This window comes from Macaca mulatta, chromosome 12 (genome assembly GCF_049350105.2).
Source record: "Macaca mulatta isolate MMU2019108-1 chromosome 12, T2T-MMU8v2.0, whole genome shotgun sequence".
NCBI lineage: Eukaryota > Metazoa > Chordata > Mammalia > Primates > Cercopithecidae > Macaca > Macaca mulatta.
The window spans coordinates 80471485-80494140 of record NC_133417.1 but is presented as its reverse complement, the minus strand read 5'-3'; the positions used below and the strand labels follow the sequence as shown (position 1 = coordinate 80494140).

General features: G+C 39.7%; 1 protein-coding gene across 1 annotated transcript in view; it reads right to left on the bottom strand.

Annotated features, from left to right (window-relative positions):
* LOC144333278 (uncharacterized) overlaps window positions 1-22656 on the bottom strand; it is a 93067-nt gene that overhangs the window by 5917 nt on the left and 64494 nt on the right. Inside the window, exon 2 of the mRNA XM_077956522.1 lies at window positions 431-1328. Within this exon, the coding sequence (XP_077812648.1) occupies window positions 431-1328 (898 nt within the window). The remainder of the gene's footprint in view (window positions 1-430; window positions 1329-22656) is intronic.

The following is a 22656-nucleotide window of genomic DNA, read 5'->3' as shown; positions in this document are numbered from 1 at the left end:
TTTTTCTGCTTTCTGTTTTGGCCATTTCCTGCCTGGGGGAAAGCTGCTACTAAGACTTTGGTCATTTCTTTGGTTGCCTTGAACTGTTTTTCTTCTGGAGTATCCCTATTATTATAAACTCGCTGGGCCATCTGAAGGAGGTCCTGAATCTGCTTTCCCTCTAAACCTTCTAATTTCTGGAGTTTTCTTTTAATATCTGGTGTTTCCTGGTTTACAAAGGACATTACTACCGCTGCCTGATTTTCCGGTGCTTCCGGGTCCATAGGGGTAAACTGTCTGAAGGCTTCCATTAATCTCTCTAAATACACAGCGGGGCTTTCTGTCTTACCTTGTAACACAGAATATACTTTAGCCAAATTGGTGGGCTTGCGAGCTGCAGCCCGGAGACCCGCCATTAGAGTCTGGTGATAAATGAGCAGTCGTCCCCTACCTTCTGCCGTGTTGTAGTCCCATCTGGGCCGGGTCAAAGGGAAAGCCGCATTAATGAGGTCAGGATTTGCAGTTGGCTGGCCGTCATCTCCTGGAACCAGTTTTCTGGCCTCAACTTGGATTCTTTCCCGCTCCTCCGTTGTGAACAGGATTCGGAGGAGCTGTTGACAGTCATCCCAGGTCGGCTGGTGAGTAAACATGACACTGTCTAACAACGAGGTTAGATCTTTGGGATTATCTGAGAACCGAGCATTTTGGGACTTCCAATTGTATAAATCACTGGTGGAAAAAGGCCAATACATGAGACGGGAGAGCCCGGTATCATCGAGCGATCCTATTTCTCTGAGAGGCAGGGCTACAGTGGAGTCAGGGAGTCGGGAAGCTTGGTCCCGCTGTACGCGGCCTCGTGTTCGGCCGGCCGGCCCCCCCAGGTTACTTTCACTCTCGGCTGCTTCCGCTTCTCGGTTTCCCTCTACGGAAGCACCACCCTGGGGGACTGGGTCCTGCGGGATAAGGTGCTGATATGGTGGGGGAAATGTGGGTTCTAACGTTAGGGGGTCCTGGCTGTCCGGCAGCACAGGGGCCGAGGGAGCAGAGGGAGTCTTTTGTCTTGTAGGTCGCGTTACTAGGACTTTGCAGGGCTCAAGGATGAATGGAGTTATCCAGGGTGGTGGGTTTTCCACAAGATCCTGCCACACTAGAATATAAGGAATTTGATCAGGATGTCCTGACTGCCCTGGCAGGAAAATCTTAGTTTTTACCTTAGTAATAATAGAGAGACAGAAAGTTCCTTCAGAGGGCCACCCTACGCCGAAAGAGGGCCACTCTGAACGGCAGAAAGTAACTAGCTTTCCCTTCTTTAGTTCTACGCTTAAGTTACGCCCCCAAGCCTTCACATCCTTAAAATTGGTAACAAGGAGTGAGAGCGGCGTGCTCTGGTTGTTGCCCATCTTTGGACTGCTCCTACAAAGAGAAGGGGGGACGAAAATGAGTGTGAAGCAGAGGGGAGTATCCGACAGGTCCGGTCCTGGAGGGGGAAGAAAAGGTTTTATGTTTCGTTTTGGGCTTACACTTAACACTTAACAATAACGGACAGACAGTAATAACGATGAGCATTCGCGAGCGCGTGTCGGACTTCCGACCTGAGTCAGACGGGGCAACCAAGGATGGAGGCCCCCAGATGGGCACTGGGGAACGTCTCCCACCAGTCCCGAGTGGCTGTCTTCTAGCGCGTCCGCCAAGACCGTGCCACTTACAGAACAGACCAATACAGATTACAGATTACGGATTTCACGAAATTTCAGGGAGACAGACAGAGACAAAGACAGAGACAGTGACAAAGCCGGCTTACCTACAGATTAAGATCCGTTGACTTGGGGGTCTGGTGGGCTTGGGGGAAATCCCGGACGAGCCCCCATTTGTTATGCCCAGACCGTTTATTCCCCGAAGAAGACCACCAGAGTCCAGAGTCAAAGCTAAGCAGCAAGGATCTTTATTACAGGTTCGAACCTGGAGCTCTCACTTGCTCGTGAAACGAGACGGGCAGGAGAGCTCCCCTACTGAGCTCCGAACAATGTTATATAGTCTAAGGAAAGTAGGCATAGAATCATTATACAAATTAGAGGTATGATTGGCTGGAGTTTGAACAAAGCGATTTGGCAAACTATGATTGGTTCCTGCCATTTCTGATATTTCAGTACAACCCTTGAGGCGGAAGAGCAGTTTTACACAAAGGCAGTTAATTATATTGCATCAGGTTGCACGACCAGTTTATGGCTATCTTGCTTAAACACACCTTGTGACCTGGCTATCTTACTTAAACATTCCTTGTGACCTGGCCTCAGAAAGAGAAACATGTACTTACAGAACTTACGAAACCTCTGGTACGTGCAAAGATTAGAGAGCAGAACAAGGGTGTAGCGGGTGGGGGGCGGGTACACATCTATCTTTGTGTCCTTTCACCTGACCCCTGAGTAGCCTAACTGGGAGACATCCCCCACTAGGGGCAGTCTGACACCCCACACCTCACAGGGTGGAGTACACCCCTGAGAGGAAGCTTCCAAAGCAAGAATCAGACAGGTACACTCGCTGTTCAGAAATATTCTATCTTCTGCAGCCTCTGCTGCTGATACCCAGGCAAACAGGGTCTGGAGTGGACCTCAAGCAATCTCCAACAGACCTACAGCTGAGGGTCCTGACTGTTAGAAGGAAAACTATCAAACAGGAAGGACACCTACACCAAAACCCCATCAGTACATCACCATCATCAAAGACCAGAGGCAGATAAAACCACAAAGATGGGGAAAAAGCAGGGCAGAAAAGCTGGAAATTCAAAAAATAAGAGCGCATCTCCCCCGGCAAAGGAGCGCAGCTCATTGCCAGCAACGGATCAAAGCTGGACGGAGAATGACTTTGACGAGATGAGAGAAGAAGGCTTCAGTCCATCAAATTTCTCAGAGCTAAAGGAGGAATTACGTACCCAGCGCAAAGAAACTAAAAATCTTGAAAAAAAAGTGGAAGAATTGATGGCTAGAGTAATTAATGCAGAGAAGGTCATAAACGAAATGAAAGAGATGAAAACCATGACACGAGAAATACGTGACAAATGCACAAGCTTCAGTAACCGACTCGATCAACTGGAAGAAAGAGTATCTGCGATTGAGGATCAAATGAATGAAATGAAGCGAGAAGAGAAACCAAAAGAAAAAAGAAGAAAAAGAAATGAACAAAGCCTGCAAGAAGTATGGGATTATGTAAAAAGACCAAATCTACGTCTGATTGGGGTGCCTGAAAGTGAGGGGGAAAATGGAACCAAGTTGGAAAACACTCTTCAGGATATCATCCAGGAGAACTTCCCCAACCTAGTAGGGCAGGCCAACATTCAAATCCAGGAAATACAGAGAACGCCACAAAGATACTCCTCGAGAAGAGCAACTCCAAGACACATAATTGCCAGATTCACCAAAGTTGAAATGAAGGAAAAAATCTTAAGGGCAGCCAGAGAGAAAGGTCGGGTTACCCACAAAGGGAAGCCCATCAGACTAACAGCAGATCTCTCGGCAGAAACTCTCCAAGCCAGAAGAGAGTGGGGGCCAATATTCAACATTCTTAAAGAAAAGAATTTTAAACCCAGAATTTCATATCCAGCCAAACTAAGTTTCATAAGTGAAGGAAAAATAAAATCCTTTACAGATAAGCAAATGCTTAGAGATTTTGTCACCACTAGGCCTGCCTTACAAGAGACCCTGAAGGAAGCACTAAACATGGAAAGGAACAACCGGTACCAGCCATTGCAAAAACATGCCAAAATGTAAAGACCATCGAGGCTAGGAAGAAACTGCATCAACTAACGAGCAAAATAACCAGTTAATATCATAATGGCAGGATCAAGTTCACACATAACAATATTAACCTTAAATGTAAATGGACTAAATGCTCCAATTAAAAGACACAGACTGGCAAACTGGATAAAGAGTCAAGACCCATCAGTCTGCTGTATTCAGGAGACCCATCTCACACGCAGAGACATACATAGGCTCAAAATAAAGGGATGGAGGAAGATTTACCAAGCAAATGGAGAACAAAAAAAAGCGGGGGTTGCAATACTAGTCTCTGATAAAACAGACTTTAAACCATCAAAGATCAAAAGAGACAAAGAAGGCCATTACATAATGGTAAAGGGATCAATTCAACAGGAAGAGCTAACTATCCTAAATATATATGCACCCAATACAGGAGCACCCAGATTCATAAAGCAAGTCCTTAGAGACTTACAAAGAGACTTAGACTCCCATACAATAATAATGGGAGACTTCAACACTCCACTGTCAACATTAGACAGATCAACAAGACAGAAAGTTAACAAGGATATCCAGGAATTGAACTCATCTCTGCAGCAAGCAGACCTAATAGACATCTATAGAACTCTCCACCCCAAATCAACAGAATATACATTCTTCTCAGCACCACATTGTACTTACTCCAAAATCGACCACGTAATTGGAAGTAAAGCACTCCTCAGCAAATGTACAAGAACAGAAATTATAACAAACTGTCTCTCAGACCACAGTGCAATCAAACTAGAACTCAGGACTAAGAAACTCAATCAAAACCGCTCAACTACATAAACTGAACAACCTGCTCCTGAATGACTACTGGGTACATAACGAAATGAAGGCAGAAATAAAGATGTTCTTTGAAACCAATGAGAACAAAGATACAACATACCAAAATCTCTGGGACACATTTAAAGCAGTGTGTAGAGGGAAATTTATAGCACTAAATGCCCACAAGAGAAAGCAGGAAAGATCTAAAATTGACACTCTAACATCGCAATTAAAAGAACTAGAGAAGCAAGAGCAAACACATTCGAAAGCTAGCAGAAGGCTAGAAATAACTAAGATCAGAGCAGAACTGAAGGAGATAGAGACACAAAAAACTCTCCAAAAAATCAATGAATCCAGGAGTTGGTTTTTTGAAAAGATCAACAAAATTGACAGACCACTAGCAAGACTAATAAAGAAGAAAAGAGAGAAGAATCAAATCGACACAATTAAAAATGATAAAGGGGATATCACCACCGACCCCACAGAAATACAAACTACCATCAGAGAATACTGTAAACACCTCTATGCAAATAAACTGGAAAATCTAGAAGAAATGGATAATTTCCTGGACACTTTCACTCTTCCAAGACTAAACCAGGAAGAAGTTGAATCCCTGAATAGACCAATAGCAGGCTCTGAAATTGAGGCAATAATTAATAGCCTACCAACCAAAAAAAGTCCAGGACCAGATGGATTCACAGCTGAATTCTACCAGAGGTACAAGGAGGAGTTGGTACCATTCCTTCTGAAACTATTCCAATCAATAGAAAAAGAGGGAATCCTCCCTAACTCATTTTATGAGGCCAACATCATCCTGATACCAAAGCCTGGCAGAGACACAACAAAAAAAGAGAATTTTAGACCAATATCCCTGATGAACATCGACGCAAAAATCCTCAATAAAATACTGGCAAACCGGATTCAGCAACACATCAAAAAGCTTATCCACCATGATCAAGTGGGCTTCATCCCTGGGATGCAAGGCTGGTTCAACATTCGCAAATCAATAAACATAATCCAGCATATAAACAGAACTAAAGACAAGAACCACATGATTATCTCAATAGATGCAGAAAAGGCTTTTGACAAAATTCAACAGCCCTTCATGCTAAAAACGCTCAATAAATTTGGTATTGATGGAACGTACCTCAAAATAATAAGAGCTATTTATGACAAACCCACAGCCAATATCATACTGAATGGGCAAAAACTGGAAAAATTCTCTTTGAAAACTGGCACAAGACAGGGATGCCCTCTCTCACCACTCCTATTCAACATAGTGTTGGAAGTTCTGGCTAGGGCAATTAGGCAAGAGAAAGAAATCAAGGGTATTCAGTTAGGAAAAGAAGAAGTCAAACTGTCCCTGTTTGCAGATGACATGATTGTATATTTAGAAAACCCCATTGTCTCAGCCCAAAATCTCCTTAAGCTGATAAGCAACTTCAGCAAAGTCTCAGGATACAAAATTAATGTGCAAAAATCACAAGCATTCTTATACACCAGTAACAGACAAACAGAGAGCCAAATCATGAATGAACTTCCATTCACAATTGCTTCAAAGAGAATCAAATACCTAGGAATCCAACTTACAAGGGATGTAAAGGACCTCTTCAAGGAGAACTACAAACCACTGCTCAGTGAAATAAAAGAGGACACAAACAAATGGAAGAACATACCATGCTCATGGATAGGAAGAATCAATATCGTGAAAATGGCCATACTGCCCAAGGTAATTTATAGATTCAATGCCATCCCCATCAAGCTACCAATGAGTTTCTTCACAGAATTGGAAAAAACTGCTTTAAAGTTCATATGGAACCAAAAAAGAGCCCGCATCTCCAAGACAATCCTAAGTCAAAAGAACAAAGCTGGAGGCATCACGCTACCTGACTTCAAACTATACTACAAGGCTACAGTAACCAAAACAGCATGGTACTGGTACCAAAACAGAGATATAGACCAATGGAACAGAACAGAGTCCTCAGAAATAATACCACACATCTACAGCCATCTGATCTTTGACAAACCTGAGAGAAACAAGAAATGGGGAAAGGATTCCCTATTTAATAAATGCTGCTGGGAAAATTGGCTAGCCATAAGTAGAAAGCTGAAACTGGATCCTTTCCTTACTCCTTATACGAAAATTAATTCAAGATGGATTAGAGACTTAAATGTTAGACCTAATACCATAAAAATCCTAGAGGAAAACCTAGGTAGTACCATTCAGGACATAGGCATGGGCAAAGACTTCATGTCTAAAACACCAAAAGCAACGGCAGCAAAAGCCAAAATTGACAAATGGGATCTCATTAAATTAAAGAGCTTCTGCACAGCAAAAGAAACTACCATCAGAGTGAACAGGCAACCTACAGAATGGGAGAAAATTTTTGCAATCTACTCATCTGACAAAGGGCTAATATCCAGAACCTACAAAGAACTCAAACAAATTTACAAGAAAAAAACAAACAACCCCATCAAAAAGTGGGCAAAGGATATGAACAGACATTTCTCAAAAGAAGACATTCATACAGCCAACAGACACATGAAAAAATGCTCATCATCACTGGCCATCAGAGAAATGCAAATCAAAACCACAATGAGATACCATCTCACACCAGTTAGAATGGCGATCATTAAAAAGTCAGGAAACAACAGGTGCTGGAGAGGATGTGGAGAAATAGGAACACTTTTACACTGTTGGTGGGATTGTAAACTAGTTCAACCATTATGGAAAACAGTATGGCGATTCCTCAAGGATCTAGAACTAGATGTACCATATGACCCAGCCATCCCATTACTGGGTATATACCCAAAGGATTATAAATTATGCTGCTATAAAGACACATGCACACGTATGTTTATTGCAGCACTATTCACAATAGCAAAGACTTGGAATCAACCCAAATGTCCATCAGTGACAGATTGGATTAAGAAAATGTGGCACATATACACCATGGAATACTATGCAGCCATCAAAAAGGATGAGTTTGTGTCCTTTGTAGGGACATGGATGCCGCTGGAAACCATCATTCTTAGCAATCTATCACAAGAACAGAAAACCAAACACCGCATGTTCTCACTCATAGGTGGGAACTGAACAATGAGATCACTTGGACTCAGGAAGGGGAACATCACACACAGGGGCCTGTCATGGGGAGGGGGGAGGGGGGAGGGATTGCATTGGGAGTTATACCTGATGTAAATGACAAGTTGATGGGTGCAGCACAGCAACATGGCACAAGTATACATATGTAACAAACCTGCACGTTATGCACATGTACCCTACAACTTAAAGTATAATAATAATAAATAAATTAAAAAAAAAAAAAGAAATACTAAAGGCAAATCTTCAGGCAGAATTAAAAGGACACTAGACTCAACACTCCACTCAACATGAAGAAATAAAGAGCACTGGTAAAGGTAATTGCATAGATAAATATAAAGAAAGAATGGTAAAAGTACGTTTTGCATTTCTAACTCCTATTTTCTCCTATATAATTTAGAAGACAACATCATAAAGCAATTATTATAAGTCTATGTTGATGATCACAATATATATAAAGAGGTAATTTGTGACAAAACCAGGATAAAGGAGAGGGGTAATGGAGCTATACAGAAGAAAAGTCCTTATGTATTATTTAAATTAAATTGGTATTAATCTAGATTGTTATAAATTAATATGTTAATGGTAATTCTTAGAGCAACCACCAAAAAATGCTTAAATATATAGTAACAAAGGAAAGGTAGTTAAAATGGTATAGTGGAAAATATCTATTTAACACAAGAAAGGGCAGTAGTGGATGAATAGAGGGGAAAAAAAGGCATACACATATAGAAAACAAATAAAATGGCAAACATAAATCTTGTCATCAATAATTACATTAAATATAAATAGATAACTACAAGTAAATGGCAGATATTGGCCTTTTGGATGAAATGAATGAATAGATTGAAAACAGCATGGTCCAGCTACATATTGTCTAAGAAAGACTCCATTTTATTTTTTTTTAATTTTTGTTGGTACATAGTAAGTGTATATATTTATGGGATACTTGAGCTGCTTTGATACAGGCACACAATGTGAAATAAGCATATCATGGAGAATGGGGTATCCACCCCCTTAAGCATTTATCCTTTGAGTTACCAACAATCCAATTATACTCTTTAAGTTATTTTAAAATATACAATTAAGTTATTATTGACTATAGTCACCCTTTTGTGCTATCAAATAGGTCTTATTCATTCTTTCTATTTTGTTTTTGTACCCATTAACCATCCTCACCTCTTCCCAACCCTCCCACTACCCTTCCCAGCCTCTAGTAACCATGCTTCTACTCTCTATGTCCATGAGTTCAATTCTTTTGATTTTTAGATCCCACAGATAAGTGAGAACACACAATGTTTGTCTTTCTGTGCTGAACTCATTTCATTTAACATAATGATCTCCAATTCCATTCATGCTGTTCCAAATGACTGGATCTCATTCTTTAGTATGGCTGAATAGTACTCCATTGTATATATGTACCACATTTTCTTTATTCATTCATCTGTTGATGGACATTTAGGTTGCTTCCACATCTTAGCTATCGTAAACAGTGCTGCAAACAAACATAGGAGTGCAGAGCAAAGAGACTCACTTTAGTTTCAAAGACACTAATAGGTTAAAAATGACAGGGTAGAAAGATAACCTTAAGAGAGCTCATGTGACTGTACTAATATTATTTGAAATAGATTTCAAGACAGAAAATCATTACTGGAGATACATGATGACATTTTATAATGTAAAAAGATTAACCCATTGAAGAGATATAATAATTATAAATATATAGGCACCTAACAACAGAGCACCAAAATATATGAAGCACTGCCTTTCACAATGGTTGAACTAATTTACACTTCCACCAACAGTATAAAAGTGTTCGTTTTTCTCTGCAACCTTGCCAGCACCTGTTGTTTTTGGACTTTTTAATAATTGCTATTCTGACTGGTGTGAGATGGTATCTCATTGTGGTTTTGATTTGCATTTCTCTAATGATCAGTAATATTGGGCTTTCTTTCATGTTTGTTGGCTGCATGTATGTCTTCTTTTGAGAAGTGTCTGTTCATGTCTTTTGCCCACTTTTTAATGGGGTTGGTTTTTTCTTGTAATTGTTTAAGTGCTTTGTAGACTCTGGATATTCAACCTTTGAAAACTCACAGAATTGATGGGAGAAACAGGCAATTCAACAATATAGTTGAAGATTTCAATACCCCACGTTAAATAACGAGAACAAGCCGTCAGAAAATCAGCAAGGAAACAGAAGATTTGCACAACACTATAAATCAACTAGATCAGACACTGATAGAACACTCTACCCAACAACAGTAGACTATACATTCTTCATTCTTCTCAAGTGCACATAAACACTCCCCTGGATAAATAATGCATTATGTCATAAAACAAGTCTCAGTATATTTTAAAATATTTAAATCATACAAAAACTGTGTGTTCTATGACCACAATAGAATGAAACTAAAACTCAATAGAAGAAGGAAATCTAAGTAATTCAGATATATGTAAAACTTAACTAATACCCTTTTAAACAATCAATGGCTGAAACAAGAAATCATAGTGGAAATTAGAAAGTACTTTGAGATGAATGAAAATAAAAACACAACATACCCAAATTTATGATATACATAAAAAGCAGTACTTAGAGGAAAATTTAAAACTGTAAACACTTATTTAAAAAAATAAATAAATACATTAACCCAATAGCCTAAACTTCTACTTTAAGAAGCTAGAAAAAGAAGAGCAAAATAAAATCCAAAGCAAATGAAATAAAGGAAATAATAAAGTTAAGATAGAAATGAATGAATTAAGACTAGAAAATAATAGAATCAATGAAACCAAAACTGGGTTCTTTGAACACATCAATAAAATTGACAAACCATTAACTAGATAGACCAAAAAAAAAAAAGAGGGAAAGGACTTAAGTTAACAAAATCAGAGGTGAAAGAAGTAACATTACAATCAACCTTATAGAAATAAAAGGATTATAAGGGAATACTATGACAAATTATATGCCAACAAACTAGGTAACCTAGATGAAGTCAACAATTTTCCAGAAAGACAAAAACTAATAAAACGGATTCAAGAAGAAATGGAAAATCTGATCAGAATGATAACAAGTAAGAAAAATTGATAATCCAAAAGCTTCTCATATAAAAGCCCAAAACTAGATGACTTCCCTGGTAAGTTACATCAAACATTAAAGAATTAACACAAATTTTTCACAAACTGCTCCAAAAAATAGAACGAGAGGGAATACTTCCCAGCTCATTCTATGATGCCAGACAAACATATTACAAAAAACAGAAACTACAGAATATAGGCGTAAGAATTCTCAAGCAAATAGTTGGAAACTGGTTCAGTAACATATAAAGAGGATAGTACACCACAACCAAGTGGGATTTTCCCAGGAATGCAAGGTTGGTTTAAAATATGAAAGTTAATCAATGTAACATATGGTATTAATAGAATAAAGGTTTAAAAACCACACGATCATCTCATAGACACAGAAAAAGCATTTGACAAAAGTCTAGCACTCTTTGATGATTAAAAAAACACTCAACAAACTAAGAATAGAAGTAAAATTTCTCAGCTTGAAAAAATACATTTACAAAAAACCCACAGCTATCATTATACCCATGGCAGAAACACTGAGTACTTTCCCCCATGATATGGTTTGACTGTGTCCCCACCCAAATCTCATCTTGAATTGTAGCTCCCATATTTCCCATGTGTTGTGGGAGGAAGCTGGTGGGAGACAATTGGATCATGAGGGCAGTTTCCCCCATACTGTTCTCATGGTAGTGAATAAATCTCATAAGATCTGATGGTTTTATAAGGTGTTTCCCCTTTTGCTTGTCTCTCATTTCTTTTACCTGCCACCATGTAATACATGTCTTTCACCTTCTGCCTTGATTGTGAAGCCTCCCCAGCCACATGGAACTGTGAGTCCATTAAACTCTTTTTCTTTACAGATTACCCAGTCTCAGGTATGTCTTTATCAGCAGCATGAAAATGGACTAAAAGACCATAAGACCAGGAACAAGAAGAGCATGTCCACTCTTGCCACTTCCATTCAACATTGCGCTAGATGTTCTAATTAAGCCAATTAGGCAAGAAAAGGAATTAAAAGGCAGCCAGATTGTAAAGGAAGAAGTACCATCTCTATCTGCAGTTGATATGATTTGTATGTAGAAAATTCTAAGGAATCAACAAAACTATTATAGTAAAATAAATTCATCAAGGTTGCATAATACAAGATCATTATGAAAAAATTAGTTGTATTTTTATGCATCAATAACAATCCAAAAATGAAATTAAGTAAACAATTCCTTTAATAACAGCATCAAACAGAATAAAATATATTTAACAAGATAAATCAAGACCTGTACAACTAAAAATAAAACTGCATTGAAAGAAATTAAAGAAGATCTATATAAATATATGCTTTCCTCCCATGTTCATGAATCAGAAAAGTTAATAATGTTAATAAGGCAATACTTACTTTACCTGCAGATTCGATGCAATCTCTATCAAAATTCTAGCTGCCTTTTTTTGCTGAAATTGAAATCTGATTCTAAAGTTCATATGGATGTGCAAAAGATCAATGTAGCTAAAACAACTTTGAAAAAGATGAACAAAATTGAGCTACTGCAATTCTTGATTTCTAAACTTACTGGTAAAGTACAATAATCAAGACCATGTGGTACTAGCATAAAGATAGTCATATGGATCAATGGCCTAGAATTGAGGGTCCAGAAATAAGCCAATATATGGATAATTACTTTTTGATAAGGGATCCAAGAGCTTCATATATGTGAACACATATGTTCACATAAAAAGGTGTACACCAATGTTCATAGCAGCATTATTCATAACAGTAAAAAAATGGAAACAACCCAAATGTTTCAACTAATGAATGGATAAAATGTGGTATGTCCATACAATGGAATATTATTTGGACATAAAAGGAATGAACTATTGATACATGCTACAGTATGGATGAACCTTGAAAGCATTATGGTAAGTGAAAAGAAACAGCCACAAAATGCCACGTTTCTGTATTTCTATTTATATAAAATGAATTCATTGTGACAACAAGAGAAAACACATGGGTTAAAGTCACAGTACTATTCTATGCAACCATTTAATACTCAGTATGTTATAACTGAGTAAAATTAATTTTGTAGAAGTAATATGCACTCTCTTCAGACAGTTCCAAATTCTCATTTACATATGATAAAAATCAAGATCATGCCAGGTGCGGTAGCTTGTGCCTGTAATCCCAGCACTTTAGGAGGCCCAGGCAGGTGGATCGCCTGAGGTCAGGAGCTTGAGACCAGCCTGGCCAACATGGTGAAACCCCGTCTCTACTAATAATACAAAAATTAGTGGGGCTTGGTGGCGCATGCCTGTAATCGCAGCTACTCAGGAGGCGGAGGCAGGAGAATCACTTGAATCCAGGAGGTGGAGGTTGCAGTAAGCCAAGATTGTGCTACTGCACTCTAGCCTGGGTGACAAGATCGAAACTCCATCTCCAAAAGAAAAAAAAAAATCAAGATTGAAGCATGGCTAGCTTCCCATCATGAGGACATAGCAGCAACCGTTAGCATGTCTCCCACAGCTAAGGTTCTGAGTTTAGCTGTGACCTCCAGCCCGAGAAGGGACCTAGCCAAAATCATATGAGCTTGATTTGCTGCTTTGCCTGTACTATATATCAATCATCCAATTCAACACATTTAAGTGTCTTCTAGTAAGGCCATTGTCAGATCTTAGGGAAATTCAAACTTAGTCAAGGAAGCTGCAACAACAGAAGATATAGATATAAATTTCCTACCATATGATAAAGGCCAATCATTAACATTTCAGCAGATATTTTCTTTGAGACACTACAATAGGAATCCCAGAAAAACGATATGTACTTGGAAATTATTCTTTCTATTTGAGTCTTAAAAGTGTGGATTATGGATGATTCTTTAGTCCCTATTGAGAAGTATCTGAAGGGAGGGAGACTTGGGAAAGTGAAGGTGGAGGATGGTACTAGGCATAACTTAAGGAGACACATTTTCAAGGACAATCAGAATTTAACCCTTACTAATTCAGTGTAGGCTGTGTAATTTGGGGCAATCCATGAGTCCTTTTGTGCCTCAGTTTATTCATCTATGAAACGGGGACATAGGAATACCTACTTCATATGACTACTGTGGAGATTAAAAGAAGGAACATGAAGTGTTTAGCAGAGTGCTTGGAGCAACTTTTTAACTGTTCAAAACCTATTACGTCCCTCCTCACGAACTTAATTCTGGAAGCATTCTGAAAACTGACATGATATGTTTTTAATAAAGACCCCGGCTTGGACATAAAAATGTAAGGTCTTTTGGAGAATTTTAAGATAGGTAGACATTAATGTTTTGTTCCTTGCAAATCTGGACTTGATTTTTAAAACTGAAGTTTTAAATACTGCACTGTTAGTAGAATCCTAAACACTTCATATTGCCCATATTACCAATTAAGCCAAACACCAATTAAGCCACCTAATCTACCCTTGTTGGATTTATCTTTTACTATCTTCTATATGTAATTTATACATAATGTTGACTCTCCAATATTGTGATTCAGAATGGTCCAAGGTTTAAAGATCCTGATAAAATAATGCAAAAGTCATTAGCATTAAAGCTGAAGCTTCCCTCCCACGTGATGCATGGAGGTTAATACTATCTTTGCTTCTAGCCAGCATGCATATTTATTGGCACATAAAGTCAGGTTGAATAACATGGAACTGAAAATAATGTAACACAGACTTTCCCAGTGACCCACCCCGTCTCCAGTGTAACTCTTGATTCCAGAGACTGTCTACCATTGGGGGAAAATTCAACATAAAAGGAGCCTTTGAAATATGAGTTAGTTGACTCAGTATGCTCTAAATCCAAATAGATTATTACATTTCAGGAACAATGCCTGCTAACCCATATTTTGATTAATTCAGTTATAATATTTTCCCTTGGTTTTTGTCTATTAGTCCTTTTACTTATGTAGCTGTTACTACCTGCTTCACCAGCTCAGGAGACAGATTTGACCACATCTCATATTCTTCAAATTAAAATGGCTGGATCCTCCATTTGTCAGAATAACAGGAATCTAGGATATTTTAAAGGACATACTTCTACATTACCTAAGAACCCCTGTATTTCCTTATTCTAGAGAGGTCCAGTCTTACTTCCAAATGCCTGTCAGAGAGTGAACTGCAGAATTGGATCAGGCTGCCAGATACCCCAGTTTGCAAACAACTTACTGTTGCTGGTTCCGTGCACACTGACGCATTTTTGACTGTGAAGTGGTGATCTTGCTGGTTCAACTCTGTGGACAGAGCTTACCATGCTTGGAACAATAAAAGCTGGTTCACACTGACATGCTCAGCTCTTAGTCGTAAAGCAGGTCCAGCCCTTCTCTGCATCCATCTAGGTGTTGCAGTTGAATCAGGGGGCCCACTTTACACTGCTTTGCCTCATGGGGCAATTCCCTCATGGATGGTCTTTACTTTCTTTTCCTGCCTTTAGACCACAATTGAGACTGAGTCCCACTGAGGCATCTAAAGATACTGAATCTTAAATGGAAGGTGAGGGTGTGGTGGGATTGCTAATGAATGCCATCATTTCCTCCCAAAAGACTTCATGGCTATGAGAACGTCCTCATTTTCTACTGCAATAATCACCTCTATACACCAAGTTGTTATTTGGAGAAACTGGTTTTGCTAAGCCACAAAAAGGGTCTATTACTTTTTCTTTGGGGCAGCCACAACTCAATTGCCTGATAGCTACATAATTGAAAAGGGTCTTGCCATCGATTCTTTCAGAGTAAGTTATGTCATAAGGTAACTACCCACATCCACCAAGATGGATGTGCTATGGCAGATTTTAGGAGGTATCTTTTCCTGAAAAAAAAAAGGAAAAACATTAATGTAACAACTAGACACCATATTATGCAACAGATTCACAGAAGAAAATTCAATGGAATACAAGTTTTAGAGCTAGCTTCAAATCTATCAGATTTAATTCTGATTCTGCCATTTATTAGCTGTGTGTGCTTAAGCATGTTACTTAATCACTCTGAGCTCATGTAATAACTCAATTAGATGATATCTGTGCCTTTAAGTAATGAAGAACTGAAAAATAATAGTTTAAATAAATTGAGGGGTTTTTTTTCTTTTGTAAGGAGAAGTCCAGAAGTTGATAATTGTAGACATTGGTTCAGCAGCTCAAAATGACCAAGCCAAGAACTCTACAATTCTCCTGGCATTTCGCTCATAGTCACAAGATGGCAGTGACAGATTTCGCTGGCATACCATATTTCAGGCAACTGAAAGAAGGAAAGAATGGTTAAAGAAAGTGTCACTGCTTCTATCAGGAAAACAAGAGCATCCCAGAAATCCCCAGCCAACTTTGATTTACATTTCATGGGCCAGACTGTGCCACATGGCTACTCCTAACTTCGAGAGAGTCTGAGAATGCCAATTTTAGCTTTCCAGATTTTAAAGGAGAGAGAGACCTGAGAAAAATGTATACAAACGGGTGTTGGATAAATTAACCTACAGTATTTGGCACACAAGTAACAAGTAAGGATGGAGAAAAAGGGAGAAGACTTAAGCCAGAATCAGTAATGGCTTTTGGGTAACTGAGCGTGGGTAGTCATGGGGAGAGCATAGGTGAGGAACCACATCTTATCTTTTCAGTAGCTTCCTAAAGGGTCTAATAAAGTTATCAAGACAAAACAGACTGTCAAGAGAGATTGGTCCCCAAATGATGTTCAGAGCTGTGATTCTGTGGAAGCACAGGATGACCCCAGACGCCTCTTCAGGGAGCCAGTACTGGTAGAAAAATAGGTACTACTTATTAGACGTTGTTTGGTTTTTTTAGCCAAAGTTTTTGCCAAACTATTTTGTTAGAGAAGTTTTCCTGTTTTAGTTTCATGGTTTTTTGTTAGTGACTGAGTCAAACAAAAATTCAATCACTTTGTATTAAAAGGCACTTTCAGGGCACAAACGGGATAGACACAGGGCATACTAACTTCTGAAATCCTTTCAGAGCCATTGGTGAGTGAGCTTGATTTCCATAAGAGCTATTCGGTCAGTCCTTCAGAGCCCCTTTTACATGGGTATCTTATTTTTTAACAGGCACTTTAAATTGAGACCAGCATCCTGATTCTCAAGCAGCACGGCTTTTATTGGAAGTCTCTGCCACATTTAAACATCTTTAATACATTTTAAAAATAGAATTGTAAAAGGCAGAAACCAGACTTCAAAGCATAGACATGTTGGCCAGAATTGCGAAGCTGGCGACAATTTTCACTGGTTGTAAAGCTCATGGAACCTCTTTCAATCCCCAGAACAATTGAGGGAGAAGGGGTTCAGCATGCATTCCTCCTGAGTGTCTCTTGGATGGGCCCGGGCAGACCAGGTGTGGGTGACCAAGTTGGCAGGAAGAGAACCAATGCACTGCAGGGTGGATGTAGAGAGCACCAACCACAGCAGTCAGGCCAAACACAGAGCCAGAAGCAACCAGGCCAAATCAAAAGAAATGAGGACCTGAGGAGGGATTGGCCACTTGATCTGAGCTTTGACCCTTTGCATCTCTCGTCTCCTGAGTAAGTCCGTAAGTCTTCCTTTCACCATGGAGACCTTAGACATCCTTTGTCCTCAGGTAAACCTGATTACACTACCTTTCTTTTTGCCTTCACTGAACTCTACAGACACTTACTACATTCTAGTGAAATTATTTATTTACACATTAGATTCTATCTTCCCCACTCCTAGCATTAGCCTGTGAGCACCTTGAAAGAAAGATCTGTATCTTATTCATCTCATGTACGCACTAAATTAAATGTGTGTTTAAATGAAGTTGAATCTCTTGGGAGAATCTGAGCAGTAGGATCTGGTTTGGGGGAATTATTAAGGAAGGTTTGAGTTTCCTTAGCGTAAGGCAGTGGTTCACGAAGTGTGGTCTCTGAACCAGCATCATCAGCATCAGTTGGAGACTTGTCAGAAATGCACATTCTCAGGCATGGCCCCAGAACTGCCAGGTGAATTGACAAGCTGGAGAACCAGGAGAGCTGATGGTGCAGTTCTAGTACAAAGGCTGGCAGGCTGGGAAACCAGGAAAAACTAATGTTTCCGTTCAAGTCGGAATACAAAAAACAGCTGATGTCCCAGTTCAAGGGTAGTCAGGCAGAAAGGAATTCCAGCAATCTGTGTTTTAACAAGCTTTCTAGGTGACTTTGATGCATGCTAAAGTTCAGAGGTCAATGCTTCCAAACCTCAGTTTCCTTGTCTGCAAATTATAGCTAACAGTAGAAAACTCAAAGCACTGTTTCAAATATGAAATTAGATAATATATGGGTAGTGGTGAGTCCAGAGCCTCAAATATATTAATTACTCAGTACAATTATTGGAGGATAAATATTATATTTTGATTTACTTCATCGTGCTGGATCAGCAACTTTTGGAAAGTATTCCTGGTATTGGCATCATCTTATGGTGCACTGGATTTCATCTAAGTTTCTAAGTTCCCCCAGATAAGCCCTATCCTTTCAAAGTCCTTGTAACTCAACCAAAGCCAAGCCTGAATCCTGGAATCCTGCTTACCCTATTAGGCCCTTTCCTTGTCCTTACACAGGGCACAGCACCGGTTTCAGGCAGCAGTCACTCTTTGTGCTGTAGAGGGAGCAGTCATCTGGCCCTAGATGGGAAAGGAAAGGGCCTCAAAGAATTGCTGCTAAGAAAGTTGAAGTGAAGAAGGCCCATCAGCATCCTCTGACAGGACGTGGAGGAAATCAAATAGTTGTGGAGTCGCAGTGTTCTAACGGCCAATTAAGTCATTTTAAGTTTTCCAATTGATTTCCTCTTAACTGAGTCACAACAGTTTAAAATTGGGCAACAAACCACATCCCCCTTAAGGGAAACAGGCAACCCCCCACTGCTTTACTTAATTCTGCCAGCTGCTAGCATCACCCCCCTCTCCACTCCATGAAAATCCAATTTAACAACTCTGTGTTTGCTGCGCCAGATGAGCCTCTCCTCCAAGACAGAAAAATGCCTGGGAACCCAAGTTCAAGTGACGTCCCCACATAGACTCTTCATGAAACCACAAGCACCCACACAGAGATACACACACTCAACAACCTAGAGTGTATCTCCCCCTTTGATTATAAGCAATAGAGAGGACAGAAATATAACTTTCCAGGGTCACTGTTGCTCAATACATCACACACTACGCAAAATAAAACGAGGATCTAATGCACTTTTTCCTCTCCCAGAATCTGCTATGAAGTAACACCCCATGTGGGTTCTGCTGGATCACCACACGGGTAGTTGAACGCAACCAAGCTCCGGCATTTCAGGCTGATGAAATCCCTGTCCTTTCACTCTCAAATAAATAATGCTTTGAAAATTATTGTTACTACTGTTCTTTTTTTTTTTTTTTTTTTGAGACGGAGTCTCGCTCTGTCGCCCAGGTTGGAGTGCAGTGGCCGGATCTCGGCTCACTGCAAGCTCCACCTCCCAGGTTTACGCCATTCTCCTGCCTCAGCCTCCTGAGTAGCTGGGACTACAGGCGCCCGCCACCTCGCCCGGCTAGTTTTTTGTATTTTTAGTAGAGACGGGGTTTCACCGTGTTAGCCAGGATGGTCTCGATCTCCTGACCTCGTGAACTACTGTTCTTTTAATAAGTTCTCATTGCCTCAACGCTCCCCTGCTTCTACCAGTTACCATTCGTTTTCCTGTCAGACCAGGCCTTTGAAGCCAGCGTCTCCCCGAGTGGAGGGAAGATATAGCACCCTTCTCTGCTTGGCTGACTCTTCCTGGAGAGGCCCAGTGGGGATGAGTTACCACCAGGTGGGGCTTTTCTCAATAGCCCTGCTGGCAGCGTCTATTCCAGCCTGAACACATTTAGGCTTAAAGCAGAGAACCCCAAATATTTTGATAGAACTGTTGGAGGTGGTCAGGGTGTGCCATTACCACCTCAATCTGTTCTTTCTGAAACTGGCAGGGGTGGGAAAGGAGGACCATGTCCTTCAGATGATTGGGTAGAAGACAAGAACCAAGAAGAACACAGTAACTGAAGACTTGCTCTCACTATGACTTCATGTCCCTTGGTTGAACAGCCACCTAACACAAATTTTGAAAACATGTTTGAAAATGACACCAGCAGAACAAATAATATGAGGGCCGTAAGTGCCAGAATATTATTCTTGCAATAAAATATGTTTATATTGACTTGCTACTATGGGATATACAAAGATGACTAAGACATAATCCCTGCCCTGAAGGAGCTTATAATTCAATAGGAAATAGCACATGTACACAAATAACATAAACAAAAGCAGAAGCGCACAAGAGCAATGAGAGAGAGTTAAACAAAAATACCATGACAACGCAAAGAGAGAAAACGTCAGGATTTATCTGGTGTAGATTGAGCAAGGCTTCCTAGAGAGGCATTTGCATGGAATTTGGTTAAAAACCAAATACTGTACTTCAAAACAAAATGTGAGAGACCCCATTGTTTGCCTCCATGTAATGTTTGCCTTCTCAACTCACTTCTTTCCTGGAAGAGCCAGCCTCCCAGTATAGAAGCTGCCAATGCCAGATATTCACTTTTCCAACCTTCTTTGAGACAAGAACGTGGTCTTTTGATTCAATGCTGGCTAATGGCATTGAAGGGAGGTCAGCAAGATTGCCTTCCTGATAATAAATAAATAAATAAATAAATAAATAAATAGCGAGCAACTGTGTTTTCTTCCTAGCTTGAATATGGTCATCCAAGACTGTGATGCTTGCAGTTGTGGCTACTATCTTGGTATCTAGAGGGAAAGCAAGATAATCACAGAGAAACCAGTTTTCATCCTTGAACTCACTTTCAAGCATTTTAAATATGCAAAGGAGCTTATTTATCAAGCCAGTTTTAGTTGAATATCTATAACCTGCAGCTGAATGCATCCTAAGCGATACACAAAGATTATGAAATCCATTCAGACAAGGAGAACATAATGACCAAAGAAATGAGACCAAGTAGGGCATGCTTCCTTTTGCAGATGCTTATAGTTTACAAAGAAGCAAACCACAAAAGAAGGTTGGAAAGTTGGCACCAGTTCTACAATAATTCATGGCTAGGCTGAGGAACATGAATTTATCCTGAACGCAGTGGTGGAGAGACATTGAAGGCACTGAAGCAAATTAATGCCCCTGTCCAAGCAGTATAACAGGAAAGTTAATAATAGGGCAGAAATGTAGACGAAAGATCGGGTTGATGACAGACAGGAGGTGGGGAAAACCATGGACTTTTTTTTTTTTTTTTTTTTTGCGCATAATCGAACCCAGGTGTTATCAAGCATCTCTTCACATTATACTTCCCTGGAGAGATTTTTTTTAATTCCTCAATCTAGTTTTTTGCCTCAGGGCCACAGACTCAGTTGGTCAGAAATGGGAAGCCGAAATGGTTGTGTTTTTTAAATTCTTTTTTAAAGCTGACCATATGATCTAATGTATAGCCTCTGTTGAGAATCCCCATGTGGCTGAACTGGGGCTGTAGCCAAAAAAAGGAAGAGATAGACATGGTAGAGATTTCAGAAGCAGAGGGGCAGCATGTGGTGGCTGAGTGGATGCAGGGGGCAAAGGAGAGAAAAGAGTCAATGATCTGAAAGACCTCTTATAAGGTGGTGATGTGTGATGGCAGAACAGCAGTGCCATTTGCAGAACTGGAGAAGTCAGGAAGAAGAGCAAGCTTAAGAAAGAAAAGTTCAATGTGGGAAACATGGAATTAAAATGCTGGGGGCAAACTCTGAACTCTCTCTAAGCATTTAGTATTATAGATTTCTGAATCACCTGCATCAGGGGGATCACTGATGCTTTGGGAGATGTTGATTCACCAAGGTAGGAATGTAGGAAGGAAAAAGAGTACCAACCATAAAATCTTTTAAAGTTTAATTTCGACTTTTATTTTAGAGTCAGGGGGTACATGTATAGGTTTGTTACATGAATCTATTGCATAACGCTGATGTTTTGGGGTATGAATGATCCCGTCACCCAAGAGCAAATCTAACTAACCAAAATCTAACTAACCCAGTAGTTACATTTTCAACCTTTGCCCCCTCCTTCCCCAGTAGTCCTCAGCATCTATTGTTACCATCTTTATGTCCATAAGTACCCAATGTTTGGCGCCTTTATATTAAGTGAGAACATGGGATATTTGGTTTTCTGTTCCTATATGAATTCACTTAGGATAATGGCCTACAGCTTCTTCTATGTTGCTGCAAAGGATATGATTTTGTTCTTTTTATAGCTGCATAGTATTCCTTGGTGTATATGTACCACATTTTCTTTATCCAGTCCATCGTTGTTGGGCACCTATGTTGGTACCATGTCTTTGCTATTATATGTTGTGCTTCAATGAACATGTGAGTGCATGTGTCTCTTTGGTAAAATGTTGTATTTTCTTTTGGATATAAACCCAGAATGAGATCTGTTCTAAGTTCTTTAAGAAATCTTCAAACTGCTTTCCACAGTGGTTGAATTACTTTACACTCCCACAAACAGTGTGTAAGTATTCCTTTTTTTTCCCTCAGCCTTGCCAACACCTGTTGTTTTTCTGACTTTTTAATCATAGCCATCCTGACTGGTGTGAGATGGTATCTCATTGTGGTTTAAATTTGCATTTCTCTGATGACTGGTGATGTGGAGTATTTTTTCATGTTTCTTGGCCACTTGTATGTCTTCTTGCATGTCCGTTTTTGCTCGTTGAATTGTGTAAGTACCTTAGAGATTCTGTGTATTAGCCCCTTTTCAGATGTGTAATTTGCAAATATTTTCTCCCCTTCTGCAAGTTGTTGTCTGTTTACTCTATTGGTACTTTCTTTTGCCGTACAGAAGCTCATTAGTTTAATTAGTTCCCACTTGTCAATTGTTGTTTTTGTTGCAGTTGCTTTTGAGGACTGAGTCATAAATTCTTTCCCAAGGCTGATATCTAGAATGCTGCGTTTTAGGTTTTCTTCTGGCATTCTTACAGTTTGAGACCTTACATTTAA